The sequence below is a fragment of the Pseudorca crassidens genome, chromosome 5, assembly GCF_039906515.1.
Source record: "Pseudorca crassidens isolate mPseCra1 chromosome 5, mPseCra1.hap1, whole genome shotgun sequence".
In the NCBI taxonomy this organism is placed as follows: Eukaryota; Metazoa; Chordata; class Mammalia; order Artiodactyla; family Delphinidae; genus Pseudorca; species Pseudorca crassidens.
Window position 1 is genome coordinate 5,361,853 of NC_090300.1, and position 14,279 is coordinate 5,376,131.

The window sequence follows — 14,279 nt, forward strand, 5'->3', positions numbered from 1 at the left end:
GTGGAAGCTGGGCCATTCGTGAAGCTAAACGCATGTGGCCCAGGAGTCAGGGAAATGGAGGGAGGATCCAGGGGCGGGTGGAGCAGTTACAGGCTCAGCCACTGCCTCACCGCAAGAAGTCAGCCAGCAAAGCCACAACACACGTGAGCTACAAAATGGTTGCTGCTTCACGCCACCCTGCATATCTCCTACAGGACTCTCTCGTGGCCAGCCCTAACCAAAAACATACGGTAGAGCGAATTCTGGGAACTGCGGCTCAGCCTAGCCAACTTGACACGTTACAAAACCATCATTAACACACCAAACCTTAGATGGCTTCCATTACTCTCACTGCCTTAACAGAACTTAGAAGGTTCTTTGTGACCTGATTTCCTCCAGGTCTTCTGGCTTTATCTCCTACTCCCATCTCAGGCTGTAAGTATTGAAATATTTACATTCGGTCCTGAGGTTTTCTCTAAATTTCCTAGCCGTTCCACACTATGCCTCCTGGCTGGAATACTCTTCCTTCCTTCCCCTGTAACCTGACTGAGACCTTTTCACCCTTAGGAAGCCTGTCCTGACATATCACTTTATTGCTGGTGGCCAGTACAAAACCAGGTCCACAGCTGGCACCCAATAAATTTCAACGGAACCAACCATACGCCCACGAGAATTAAGACTGATTACCACTGAATGAACATGACTGGAGACTTAGGTATATAGGGGATAAAGTGCTGCAGCAAAGGTAATACGAGCAGCCCATTAACACAAGGGGAAGGCTGTTCCCTTCTCACTTTTGTGCCCCCTCCCCAAGAAACAGGGGGAAATGTCTAGAGACATTTTTAGTTGTCACCACTGGGGAAGTAGGTGCTACTAGAATCTAGCAGGTAGAGACTAGGATGCTGTAAAGCATTCCACGATGTGTACGACAGCTCCCCTCTCCCCAACGAAGAATTACCTTGCACAAAGCGTCAGCAGTGCCAAGGTTGAGAAACCCTGACAAAGATAACGCGTATCTGGATACTGATATATAACAACATGCATTTACATAAACATATTATTTCTCAACTTAATGCAGTTTATAACAGGTAAAAAAATCAATATTTAATGACAGATGATTTGTCCTACATGCCAGCAATACAAAGTGTTGCATTTGTACCACCAAAACCAAAGGAATTGGTGAGTCCAATACATCTCTTCTCAGTTTTCCATTCCTGTGCCTTGAGTGGAACATAATTGAGATCAAATTCTGGTTCTGTACAGTCCAGGTTTAAAGTAGGTGGCAGTTTTCGATGATAACAAGCCAGGGAGGTAAAAGCTGCCTCAGCGGCCCCGGCAGCCCCCAGCAGGTGTCCCGTGGCTGCCTTGGTGGAGGAAACGGCAAGGGCGTGGGCGTGCTCTTTGAAAAGATGTTTGATGGCTTTGTTTTCAGCAGCGTCTCCCAACGGTGTGGAAGTAGCATGTGCGTTGATGTAGGATATCTCTTCAGGCTGTACACCTGCATCTTTTAGAGCAGCAGCCATACATCTAGTAAAATGAGAAAAGCAACTGAACTTATCGGAACGACATCTAATTCTAGCAAGGTATTCACTGTCTGTATGGCTTACGAAAAAGAAATATCCAAGTACACTGGATGAAAAGAACCCTTTATGCTCTAATGACAGAACAGCATCTTGGATTACCGTGTGAGTTGGAATGCTGTCTGCATGGGAATAACAAGGCACCCCCAGGACCCTGGACTGATTCATCACCATGACATAAACATACAAACCTATGGATTTTACAATCTCTAATAAAACGTATTTCCATTTTATTTGAATCGTCCTTTCTTCCTTGAGGAAAAAGCCACATAGGCTCAGGCCTAGAATAATTTCTCTTCTAGGAATTGCTTTTCAGTGGGGTGTGTTGTAGAGTTAAAACGTGGAGAAAAAAATTTATAACTATGCTTTAATGTTTTCTTTCACAGTTAAATGTGAAACTTGGAATATGTCCCAATAATCTAAAAAATGTCTGTCCTATTACTTTAAGGCTCAAACACCCTTTCAAAAATTGTCTATTCAGGATATGAGAATTCTAAATAAATGAAGAAATACAAAGCCAAACCCCGAGAGAAACAAATCCAAAAATAAAACACTTCTCTGGGAAAACCTCTGAAAATCTCATGGATGTTAACACCCTTTTTTTTAGTTGTTGATCTCTGGGCTGCATACATTTCCTTAAGAGGCAGCTCAGAGTATCATCTGAAGCGTGCTGGAAGGTTTCACCTAAACATAACTATTTTCCTCATCTAGCTGACTACTAGGCTGGACATTTCCAGCACTAGCAACTACTCACTAAAACTCAGAAATATAATTCAGGGGTCGGTGAACTATGACCCTGGCCAGATGCTGCTTTTGCACACACAGTTGGCCCCTGAACAAACTGGGGGTTAGGGGTGCTGACCCGTCACACAGTGGAAAATGCCCCTATAACTTTACCGTTGGCCATCCATTCCCCCAATTCCACATCCGCAGATTCAACCGACCGCGGATCCTGTAGCACTGTAGTATGTACTTAGCGAAAAAGACCCGCGTGTAAGTGGAACCGCGTAGTTCAAACCCGTGTTGTTCAAGGGTCAACTGTACTTTCATCGGAACACACCCATTCATTTTCGTACTGTCCATGGCTACTCTCAGTTACAAAGCAGAGTCTGAGTAGCTGTGATAGAGACCCTCGTAGTTGGGATAATATTTTTGGCCCACAAAGCCAAAAATATTATTTGTTCCTTTACAGAAAAGGCTTGCCAACCCCCGGCTAATTTAACTGGTTAAAACGTAATATGATCTAAGCAGGCTAACCTATGAACAAACATACTGACACATAATGTTAGTGTCAGAGGGGTCTTTTGTTTTGTGGGTTTTTTAACTTAACTCGCTACCTCTTTCACAATAAAAGCACCTTGCTTTTCCAAGTGCGGTCCTCAGACCAGCAGCATCAGCACCACCTAGGAGCTGGTTAGAAACGCAGCATCTCGAGCACCACCCTAGACCTACGGAGTCAGAATCTGCATTTTAATAAGATCCCTGGGTGATGAGAAGTCGCAGCAGAACCCTGCTGAAATGGAGCAGAGACCAGGTACACGTAGGACAAAGCGCTAACTGTACTGTGCAGGTCTGATGGAGGGCTGCAGAAGGGAGCCTCCTGACCCTGACGGCTGTTAAGCACAACTGAAGGGATGAAAATGTGGCAAAGTCACACACGGCCTTCTTCACAACGTTACTGGCCTTCGCTAAAACTCCAGATTTTGTAAGGATATTCACACGTTTTCAAATATTTCAAACGTGGTAAAGCAAAGAATTCAAAAACACTAGTTAGTCTAAAATGGGAACACAACAGAGATACAGTACACCAAGGCCAGATACTACAGTTTCCCCTAAGCTGAGACTCCAATAAAGAGTCTTACCTGAAGAAATGTGAACAAACAACCACTCTTTACCTTAAGGCACCTTCTCCTCCAGGATCAGGGGCGGTTATGTGACTGGCATCACCTGAGAGTCCGTAGCCCAAAATCTCTGCATAGATCCGAGCCCCTCTTTGAACAGCATGCTCGTGTTCTTCTAGCACCAGCACAGCTGCACCTTCTCCCATCACAAAACCATCTCTCTTGGGATGGAATGGCCGACATGCCGACTTCGGATCAGAGTTTGTGCTCAAAGCCCGGGCTCTGGAAAACGCAGCCAGCGACAAAGGGCTGATGCAAGAGTCGGCACCTCCAGTCACCATCACATCAGCATCGCCGTGGGCTATGAACCTCAGAGAGTCTCCCACAGCATGAGCTCCCGTGGTACAGGCTGTAGACACTGCATGATTGGGGCCCTTGAGTTTATAGCGAATGCTGACCTGGCCTGCGGCCATACTGATCAGAATCTTAGGGACAAAGAATGGGCTGACTTTACTGTAACCTTTCGTCTGAAACATCAACGCGGTTTCAGAAATCTCTTCAAGGGGAACCATTCCCATGCCAATTGCAACACCAGTAGCCTCTTGGTCAGCTTCTGACTGAGGATGCCAGCCGGAATCTTTCAAGGCTAACTCAGCAGCCCCAATGGCCATAACGGTGGGAGAAGACATGGACTTGATATCTGATTTGGGCACAAAGTTTTGTGCATTGAATTGACCTTCATCACAACCTCTTGGCACATAAGCTGCAACACTGCAAGGGACACTCTTATACTCTTCACCGACCAGTGAAACGATTCCACTCTCTCCCTGGATAAGACGATCCCACACCAGCTGAGTGCCAACACCCAGAGGAGTCACTAAGCCAATGCCTGTAACGACAACCCGCCTACGCAATCTGGGTGTTGGCACAGTTCCGAAAAACCTCCTTTCACTTATCAATCGCTGGCACAACCCTGTGTGTATTAGATGAGGGCTTGTAACTTTTAGGAAACTTTGCAAGCCGTTTGACAGCATGGTTGAGACTCGGAGAGGTCAGAGACGTTCTGTAGCAGACCACGACACGCCCAGCAGGTACTGACTGTTGTTGAAATACCTTAAAGGCCAAAGAAACAACATCCAAGGTGGTTTTTCTCGGGTGCTTGGTATGAGCTGTTAAGGAGCGCAGGGAAAATAATGTTACATCACTTTTACTTATCAAACCACCTGTCTGGACTCAACCCTTTTTAGACTCTCAGTACCCTCGGACATTCCAAGATAAAGAGCTGAAAAGACGACTCATTCGATTCACAACAGAACTTCACAATGAAAAATATACACGCACTCCTGGCCTGATATAGGCTGCGAAGAGCATCCTTTTTCAGGATTACCGAGGCCTTATTACAAAAGGCACAAAACACACTTCAGGGCCTATTATTTGGGGTGGCGGTGAGAGAACTTTTTTGATCAGGGTTTCGGGGACCGCGAAGGTCAAGGGTGGGGTGGGGGGGAAGGGAAGGGGGTGTGGCCAACTCCCCGCACCAACCCAGAAACCCGAGGAAAGCGTGGCGAGAGGAAAAGACACCTGACCCGGCTCCTCCACACCCCTCTCCCCACGCAGCGCCGATCCGACTCGGAGCTGGAGGGCGGAAGGAGAAGAGGAGCGAGAACCCACTACCTGCACCCGGCCTCCGGCGGCCAGCGCAGCCGCAGTCCCACGCGCGATGCGGGCGTGCTCACGCGCACAGCACGTCCACGTACGTCCGCGCACACACACGTCCGCGCACGTCCGCGCACACACACGTCCGCGCACACACACGTCCGCATAGGCGCGCACGCGCACGCCCGGCGTGCGCGCCCTCTGGGCCGGGCGCCCTTCCCCCGCGTCACCTTGGCGGAGGTCAGACGGTGAGGGGAGGGTCCGGGCGCCACCTCACCGACTCCAGCATAACTTGGGAACGAGCACGTAACGAGGGGAGATAGCATTTTTGCGTATCAAAAAGGGATCTCTTTTTTTTTTCTTTTGCTAATAATCCCAGATATTCGCCTGTTGTGGGAAGAGGGACTCCGTCATATTCGCCCGGAATGCTAGGGAAGAATTAAAGAAGTTACCGTATCGTTACAGTGATCTCTATCGCCCAGAGTTGTTTATCATAGCAAAGTAGGACTCCCCGCAGTTGTCTATTTTGTGGTACATCTAAGTAATGTGCAAACATTTAAAATAATTTTATAAGTGAATATTTATTAATGTGGAAAGATGTTGATAATTTCTTAGAAGATCCAAGTAGTAACTTGTATTTTTCCTTTTTTTTTAAAGGGTTTTCTTGGGGGCGGGGTCTGGTCTGCAAGCAAGTATAATGATTGCGGTGTTTTTCCCTTATTTTATTTTTTAATTTTTAAATTTTTTTGCCCACTCCTTGTGGTGTGCAGGATCTTAGTTCCCCGACGAGGGATGGAACCCAGGCCCCATGCAGTGGAAGCCTGGAGTCCTAAACACTGGACCGCCAGGGGATTCCCATTCCCCCTTATTTTTGCTTAGCTTTATTTATCATCTTCTCTATAGTATACCAACAATGCTTTTGTAATAATAAAGTTACTTTTACTTTTTGAAACTTATTTTCAGCTCTTGGGCGGTGCTCAAAATATCACAGCCAGTGTCTGAGAATGGAGACAAGACCAGAATAGAGAAGAACGTAGACATTTATTTCTAAGTGTTCGAAAAATTCAATAACTTTTATTTGCTCAGAGCTCACTGTGAATCTATCAAGGGAAAAATAACATGAAAATATAAAAAAGCAAGAAATCAGCAAGGTAGTATCTGTTTAGATGACCATCTGTTGCTCACGTGCTGACCCAGGTGCGTTTTGTGTCCTTCTTTCTTCTGTAGATAAAGGATTGACCATATAACCTGCATCTGAACCTCTCAGCGTATTTGTTTCTTTCTGGACAGTGTGCCTCTTGATGGCTTCCAAGTAGAGTGCTTTGTCTTCTTTCCCAGCTCTAGGGAAGAATTTGGGAGCTTAGCTTTTCCTAGTTAGTACTGGATTTAAATGTGTCTGGAAATAGACTTTTTCTAAAGTAGTTCCCTAGTATGACCTTGAGTCATCTTTGATCCAAGGCCTATTCAGTCACTTCTTAGGTTGACCTTCTTTCAGTGACGATAGAGTTACTTTAAGAGAAATTAAAACAAACGTGGTTATAAAATACAACTAAAAGTTAAGGAGTGAGAGGTACCCAAACTTGCTCTCTCCTCTCTTCATGGCTATATAATATTTTAAAATCATAGTGCGAAAAGTCCTAAAATATTTTTTGAAGCCAAACTCATATGAAACACAGTTTTAACATGCTGTTCTTTTTTCTTTTGTAACATCACAAAATTATCTTGGATAAGAAGTGACAAGTCAATTAAAATATTGTAGAGGGAATTCTCTGGCGGACCAGTGGTTAGGACGCCCCGCTTCCGCTGGTTGGGGAACTAAGATCCTGCAAGCTGTGCAGTGTGGCCAAAAAACGGAAAAAAAAAATTGTAGGAAAGTAAAGCCACCAAAAGTCTTTTCATTTTTATTTCTACCTCTGATCTTTCCTTTGGTCTGGAAAGGGGTGAGAGATTTTATGGTATTCTAATAGCTATACTGTATGATTTAGTACCATATTCCTTGTTAAAATACCATGGTGTTTTAGCTAAAGTACCAAAATCTTCAAAAAGGCTCCACTTGCCATAGCCTTTTGTTCAGACATATGTTTACTTAAATTTTTTGTAATGTGATTCAAAACTATCTTTCCAGATATAGTTCCCATTCTCTATTAAAATAGATTTCCACCCAAGATGGCTGTTCTCTTGCACTCTGTACATCCTCTGCCTGACGAGTGCCTGCTTCACCTACACCCTACTCACGCGACTGACCTTCCTACAGACTTGCCCCCAGCCCCAGCTGGTGACTAATCTTTAGATCAGAACCTCTGTAATGTGAGAGTTCATCAAAGAAGCAGTGAGGGGCGTGCCTCACTGTTGGTAACCGATGAGCCAACCTGACATCAATTGCCCTATAACTGGTAACCTCCCCCTTCCCCAGGAGCAAAGACTGCTGCCATGTCCTGCCCACCGTCTGCTGCAGACGGTGGGGTGTCACTCCACGACCTTGCTTCAGACATGTAAGATCCCCCCATCCACTAAACCACTGGTGTCTCTGTCACTGACTCTGGGCTCGCTCTTTTGTCTTGAAGCTGGGTAAGCCCAGGGCTTGCAGGCCTGCAGGGTGCAGCCCAACACCCAGCAAAAGTGATCTTATCATCTCTAGGTTGACTTCAGCTTGTCTTTTTTCATCTCTGTATCTTTGCTTGTACTTTCTTTTGTTCAACATTCATTTTCTTCCTAAGCTGTGCTAGAAGCTGGCATATGAAAATGAATAGGGTATGGTTCTTGCTTTCAGGAAGTTCATAGTCTAAGGAAACAGCCATGGAGACAAATATGTGCAAACCACTGAAACAGGTGCTGGAATAGAAGAATATGACAGAATTATAATAATACAAAGGAGACAACTGGGTCAATACTACCTTCCAAAGTCAGGAAAGCCTTCAAAAAAGTTGACCTTTGAACTGCATCTTGAAAATGAGTACATGTTTGTCTAGTAAATTTGGTGGGAAAGGGCATCCTGACAGAGTAGAACAAAGGCCTGGATACCTGATATCTTCCACAAACTGCTAGTAGTAGTTCAATGTGGCCAATGCTGGATGTGAGGTGTGGGACAAAGCAACAGTGAAAGCATGAGAGTGAAGCAGGGGCTGATCTGAAAAAGTCTTGGATGTTGTGCAGAAGACTTTGGATTTGATCCTGTAGGTCAGAAATGATATGCAGGCAGCCCTGGTCTAAAATGGACTGCAACATTCTTTTACTGAATCTAAATTCCTCTAGGAAGGAAATGGTAAACTCTCTCATTCCCTTCACCGGACTCTGCTAGTTCTTTTGTCTTGAACAAAGCCACTTAGTACATTCAAGTTTCTTGCCTGACTCGTGACATCATTTGGCGGTAGAGTGTGTGTTGCTGAAATCTGGCCTCTACGCTGGTGCCAGATGAAATCTCGGAGACAGAGTTTTGGGTGAAGTAGAAAGAAATGGATTAATTGCTTTGCCAGGCGAAGGAGGCCACAGTGGGCTCGTGTCCTCAAGACTGTGCGCCCCGCCCTGGAGGGGGTCGAGAGAAGTCTTACGGTGTTCAAGGAGCAGGGCGTGGTCAGCTCGTGGACATTCTGATTGGTTGGTGGTGAGGTAATGGGGAGTCCGCAGCGTCAGCCTTCTGGTTCCAACCGGTCTGAGGTCTACATGCCTGTGGGCAGCAGACAGGTAACTTCCTCCACCTTGTGGGGTTTTCAGTATCTGCAAAACAGCTCAAAGGATGTGGCTCAGAATATTCTCTATAGTCCTGGAGGAAGAACTAAAGGTCCTTGACTGTTTAATGGCTAAAGTATTGTTATTTGGTCTTACTTGATTGTCTTCCTTTCTTTCTGCATTTTCTCACGTCTCTGGTTATTCTTCAACTAAAGTTTTTCTACAAACAAAAGGCAGGTGTAGGATGTGGGTGGAGGTCTATTCTGGGAAGGCCTCATAGGGTCCTGCTCAGTTACATGTGGGCAAGGGGTAGCCATAGAAAACGTTTCTGCAGAAGAATAACATGATCAGATGGGTGGTTTAGAAAGATCATCGTTGCAGCATGTGCAGGGGGATTGGGGAATGTGGGAGTGGACATGGGGGAAGAGAGTTAAGACTGGTGAGGCTCTACGGAGGGGATGAATTGGGGGCTTGGGATTGACATATGTACACTACTATGTATAAAATAGATAATAATAAGAACCTACTGTATAGCACAGGGGACTCAATGCTCTGTGGTGACCTAAACGGGAAGGAAATCCAAAAAAGAGGATATATGTATACATATGGCTGATTCACTTTGCTGAACAGCAGAAACTAACACAACATTGTAAAGCAACTATGCTCCAATAAATATTAAAAAAAAATTTAAAAAAGACGGGTGAAGCCCTAAACTAAGGCAGTGGCACGGAGGAGAGAGTGCTAGGATGCTGTCCTTAATTAAATGTGTGTTGGGGGCATTTCCTCCCACAGCTGGAAAGTCCTGCCCTTCCTCATCTCATTAACCTCCCAATTTAAGGGTTCTTTTCAAATTCTTCTTCCATGAAACTGCAACCACAGAGGAATTTTCCTTCTTCTAAACTAATAGTTCTCCAAATTTACCGTGCACCAAAATCACCTGAAGGGCTTACCACACACATTGCTGGGCCTCATCTTTTTTTTTTTTTGCGGTACGCGGGCCTCTCACTGCTGTGGCCTCTCCCGTTGCAGAGCACAGGCTCCGGACGCGCATCCTCAGCGGCCATGGCTCATGGGCCCAGCCGCTCCGCGGCATGTGGGATCTTCCCGGACCGGGGCACGAACCCGTGTCCCCTGCATCGGCAGGCGGACTCTCAACCACTGCGCCACCAGGGAAGCCCTGGGCCTCATCTTTAATGGTGGGGCTTGAGAATATCCTGATAGTTCCCTGGTGATGCTGATACTGCTGGTCTCACCAGTGCTCGAACTCGATGACTCTTATGAAGGCGGGGCCTGTGCTCATCTCCTCCCCTGCTTCACAGTGTGTGGCGCACGGCCATTGGCTTCATAACTATTTGGTGAATGAATGAATTACAGAATGAATTAATAAACACATACCCTTATGCATATACCACTTTGTGCATTTCTTACCAAATGATTTTTTCACAGTAACTCTGTTTCATCAACTGAAGGGCTATCTGTATGTAAGGTATTCTTATTCATTTTGTCCTTCCTACTAGATTAAAAGTTTCTTACGTCATCCATCTCAGACTGCTTTGCATACAGCATGTGCTCAATAAATAATAGTTGCTTAATTACTTAATACAGTCACACAGTAGTGAGCTACCACATCAATTCCTGAGAGGCTTTAACCCTTCTCCTTGCCAATAACCTTTACTGAGGTCAACATTTTCTCTTTTTTAAAAAATATATTTATTTATTTTTGGCTGAGTTGGGTCTTTGTTGCTGCCCGCAGGCTTTCTCTAGTTGCGGCGAGCAGGGGCTACTCTTCTTTGAGGTGTGCAGGCTTCTCATTGTGGTGGCTTCTCTTGTTGCGGAGCACGGGCTCTAGGCATGCTGGCTTCAGTAGTTGTGGCTCACGGGCTCAGCAGTTGTGGCTTGCGGGCTCTAGAGCGCAGGCTCAGTTGTCGTGGCACACGGGCTTAGTTGCTCCGCGGCATGTGGGATCTTCCCGGCCAGGGCTTGAACCCATGTGCCCTGCGTTGGCAGGCAGATTCTTAACCACTGAGCCACCAGGGAAGTCCCAACATTTTCTTTTTTATGACAAAACCTATCCTGGGGAAATTTCAGTGAGTTATATCTTTATTTCATTTTAAGAATAGTGCCACCATATGTCAACTCTAAAGATGATGTTCTTAACAAAGCTGGAATCCTAAAAAGAAATTCATTATCTTGAAGCAAAAAAAAAAAAAAAAAATCAAGTGAATGAACAGGAAGTTCAAAGCTGATTTAATACTAGAATATCCTTTTATGTGTTTGGAGCAATGGTGGGTATAAAGAGATTGACTAGCTTAAAACCTTTAACTTTTCTAAAGGAAACTGAAGAATCAAAATACTTTCAACTTGACTTAAGTGGAAGAAGCAGACAGGGAAAAGAATGGGCCAAGTCCCTTGTTATAATAAATTCCCTTAATAGCTTCATAGATGGTGGTATCCAAGAGAGAGAGTAGTTACTCAAAGTAAAGAGTAATTGGGGGGCTTCCCTGGTGGTGCAGTGCTTAAGAATGCACCTGCCGATGCAGGGCACACGGGTTTGAGCCCTGGTCAGGGAAGATCCCACATGCCACGGAGCAACTAAGCCCGTGCGCCACAACTACTGAGCCTGCGCTCTAGAGCCCGCGAGCCATGACTACTGAGCCCGTGCCCCTCAGCTACTGAAGCCCGCGCACCTAGAGCCCGTGCTCTGGAACAAGAGAAGCCACTGCAATGAGAAGCCCGTGCACCGCAACGAAGAGTAGCCCCCTCTTGCTGCAACTAAAAAGAAAACCCGCGCGCAGCAATGAAGATCCAACGCAGCCAAAAGAAATAAATTTTTTTAAAAAAAGTAATTGGGAAGGATTTAAATTTCAGGTGAATTAAAATAAACAATAATTTAGTGAATTACCATTGAAATGAGGATTTCTATGATTTTATGGACTGTACGTTATTTTAACAGCATTAATTTTATGGCATTGGTTCTCACACTGTGGTTGCATGTCCCTCACAAAAGTACCTTAAAGCCATTATCTACTCAAGGGGAAAGCTAAGTTGATAACATTCTATTCCTCCCCCGCCACAAGAGCATTCCTGCTTCAGTTCTAGAGCGCCTCCACTTTGGTGTTTTGTATATACTAGGTTTCCTCCTAAGGGTTTATTTGAAAAAAAAAAGTGTTCTGTAGCCTTAAAAAAAGTCATAAATACTAGATAGTATATGATAACCTTATACAATTATTATAAGAATAAATGAGTGTGCTGATGGAAAGAAGAAACTCAAGGGGAATACTGTTTGTGATAGAGACAGCTAGTTACATCCCAGGCCTCCCACCTCCCATCCCACAATTCCCAGAGTTGTGGGTGGTGCCTGTCCAGCTAAGGACTACATTTCCCAGTCTCCCTCCCTTTTCATCTAGGTGGGGCTTCATTTTCACTAATGATACAGTAGAGAAAACGCTGTTTGTCATTTCTGGGCCCATGTGGTTAAGAAGCAGGTATGCGGTCTTTCTGCCCAATCACTAACTAAATGCAAAAGTCTCTGTGGCCATATAGCAGTAGTTAGCAAACCACACGCTAAATCCAGAAGGCTGCTTGTTTTTGTAAATAGTTTCATTGGACGTACCCATACACATTCATTTTAAGTACAGTTGACCCTTGAACAACACGGGTTTGAACTGCATGGGTCCACTTATATGAGGATTTTTTTTCAACAGTAAATGCTACAGTGCTACATGGCCCACTGTGAGTTGCAACCTCAGATTCAGAACCACAGATACAGTGGAACCTCAGATACAGAGGAAGTTATACACAGAATTTGAATGCTTGGAGGGTTGGTGCCCACGTTGTTCAAGGGCAAACTGTATTGCCTATGGAACAACTGCAAAGGCAGAGTTAAATAGTTGAACCAGAGCCCCTATGGCCACAAACCCTTAAACATTTAATATTTAGTCCTTTATAGAAAATGTTTGTTGATTTCTATGGGAGGAAAGGAGCCTGGGGCCCTGCATCATTATCTGGAGGAAAGCTGCTCACTGACAAATGATACCTCTTGTATGAACAAGAAAGAAATTTCTCATGTTACGTCACTGAAAATTTCAGTTATGGCAGCTAGCAACACACTATCAGTTAAACACTATTCTTGGAAGCTGGTCCAAAAACCTAGATATTTATTAAAAACTTCTCACATATATCTGGCAAGTGAATGGTAACTGAAGTGGGTGGTTATTGCTCAGGGTCTTGCTCAGAGACACTGGAAGAAAATTTCAAATTTAAAAAGCGAACTGACGATAAAGCATCAAGATTATTCAAAGAAGCTACTTAGACAAACAACTTTTAAAAATATATAGTGTCAAGAAAAACATTTGTTGAGGTTTGGAAAAGAAAGAAGGCATTGGTAAAGTACACTTTCAAGGTCATGGAGAAGTAGATGATGGATTAAAGATGTTAGGATTCTTCTTTTAAGAGGAATAAAGGACGCTGATCACAGGATCTACCTGCGAAACAAGGTCACAAATTAATACGTACACTTACTGCATGGGATGCATAATTTTGCTGTCTTTCCTTTCTCCTCCATTCCATTCTACTTTGTCGTTATTGGATATGTGTTTTACTTTGGTCAGTGGAGTCCACAACCCACTATGTTGCAAACTGCAGTTTTGAAAAAAACTTCTTTACAGAGGCATCATATTCTCTGAGCTGGGACTTATGCAAGAGATTTTCAATCATTTATCTAATTCCAAAAAAAATCCATATAGGAGAAACCCAGCAGAGTTTATGTGTTTGGTTTTGAACGTGGTTTTCTGCTTCCCTCTGGGGTCTTTCATCCACATTGACTTAGGAAGGCCTGACCATCTGCGAGGAGGAAGCTGTAGAGTAGTTTCATCTGGGGGCAAAGGGGTGGTTGGAATATAGGGGGTTTCTCCACCGTCTGGCTGGATCTATTGAGGCCGGCCCCGAGGCGCCGAGGAACCTGGGTTCCTGCGCTGCACCAGCCAGCAGCCCCTACCCCTGCGCGAAACCCCCGCCCCTCCACCCCACCCCGCGGTCCAGACCACCAGACACACATGGGCAAAGCCCCGCGGTCCGGACGACCAAGACCCACACCCCAGCCTGGTCGAAGCCCCCAGGCCCTGACAACCAGGCCCCTGTCGGCCCAAGCCCCCAACGGCCCCAAACAGCCCCCAGCTCCTCCCAGACGAACCCCACCGGTCCCGGATACTAGTCCCCGCCCCCTGGAGACCAGCCGTCCCCCTCACCTCCCGCCGAGTCCCCAGCCCAGGATATCAGACGCCACCCCCCTGGAAAACCCCCCGTCCCCTGGAGACCACCCCCCCACACACGAGCCCTGCCCCCCGCCACGAGCCTTGCACGCCCCCGCCCCCCCGCGCCCTGGAGACTAGCCCCTTCCCTCTCGGCTGGGCCCCGCCCCTGGAGACCAGCCCCTTCCCTCTCGGCCGGGCCCCGCCCCTGGAGACCAGCCCCCTCCCTCTCGGCCGGGCCGGCCCCTGGAGACCAGCCCCCTCCCTCTCGGCCGAGCCCCGCCCCTGGAGACCAGCCCCCTCCCTCT

At 45.9% G+C, this 14,279-nt stretch overlaps 1 protein-coding gene and 1 long non-coding RNA gene across 7 annotated transcripts; both read right to left on the bottom strand.

Annotated features, from left to right (window-relative positions):
- Positions 1-1,036: 1,036 nt before the first annotated feature.
- OXSM (3-oxoacyl-ACP synthase, mitochondrial) lies at positions 1,037-5,213 on the bottom strand. 4 transcript variants are annotated; one of them, XM_067737330.1, is made up of 3 exons: positions 5,075-5,213; positions 3,455-4,569; positions 1,037-1,506 (listed from the first exon to the last, which is right to left on the bottom strand). In XM_067737330.1, exons 2-3 carry the CDS (start codon positions 4,432-4,434, stop codon positions 1,104-1,106), a joined length of 1,383 nt encoding a protein of 460 aa, XP_067593431.1. In that variant the 5' UTR covers positions 4,435-4,569; positions 5,075-5,213; the 3' UTR covers positions 1,037-1,103. The 4 variants fall into 4 exon arrangements, with proteins under 4 accessions (XP_067593431.1, XP_067593432.1, XP_067593433.1 ...); XM_067737331.1 differs by having other exon boundaries at positions 5,072-5,153; XM_067737332.1 differs by having other exon boundaries at positions 4,987-5,124.
- A 59-nt stretch (positions 5,214-5,272) lies between these two features.
- On the bottom strand, positions 5,273-13,689 carry LOC137224614 (uncharacterized). Of its 3 annotated transcripts, none has more exons than XR_010943405.1 (4): positions 13,244-13,689; positions 9,250-9,284; positions 8,605-8,720; positions 5,273-7,888 (listed from the first exon to the last, which is right to left on the bottom strand). It is a non-coding gene; the product is annotated as an uncharacterized lncRNA (long non-coding RNA). The 3 variants fall into 3 exon arrangements; XR_010943406.1 differs by having other exon boundaries at positions 5,273-6,396; positions 8,605-8,770; XR_010943404.1 differs by having other exon boundaries at positions 8,605-8,770.
- Positions 13,690-14,279: the final 590 nt, after the last annotated feature.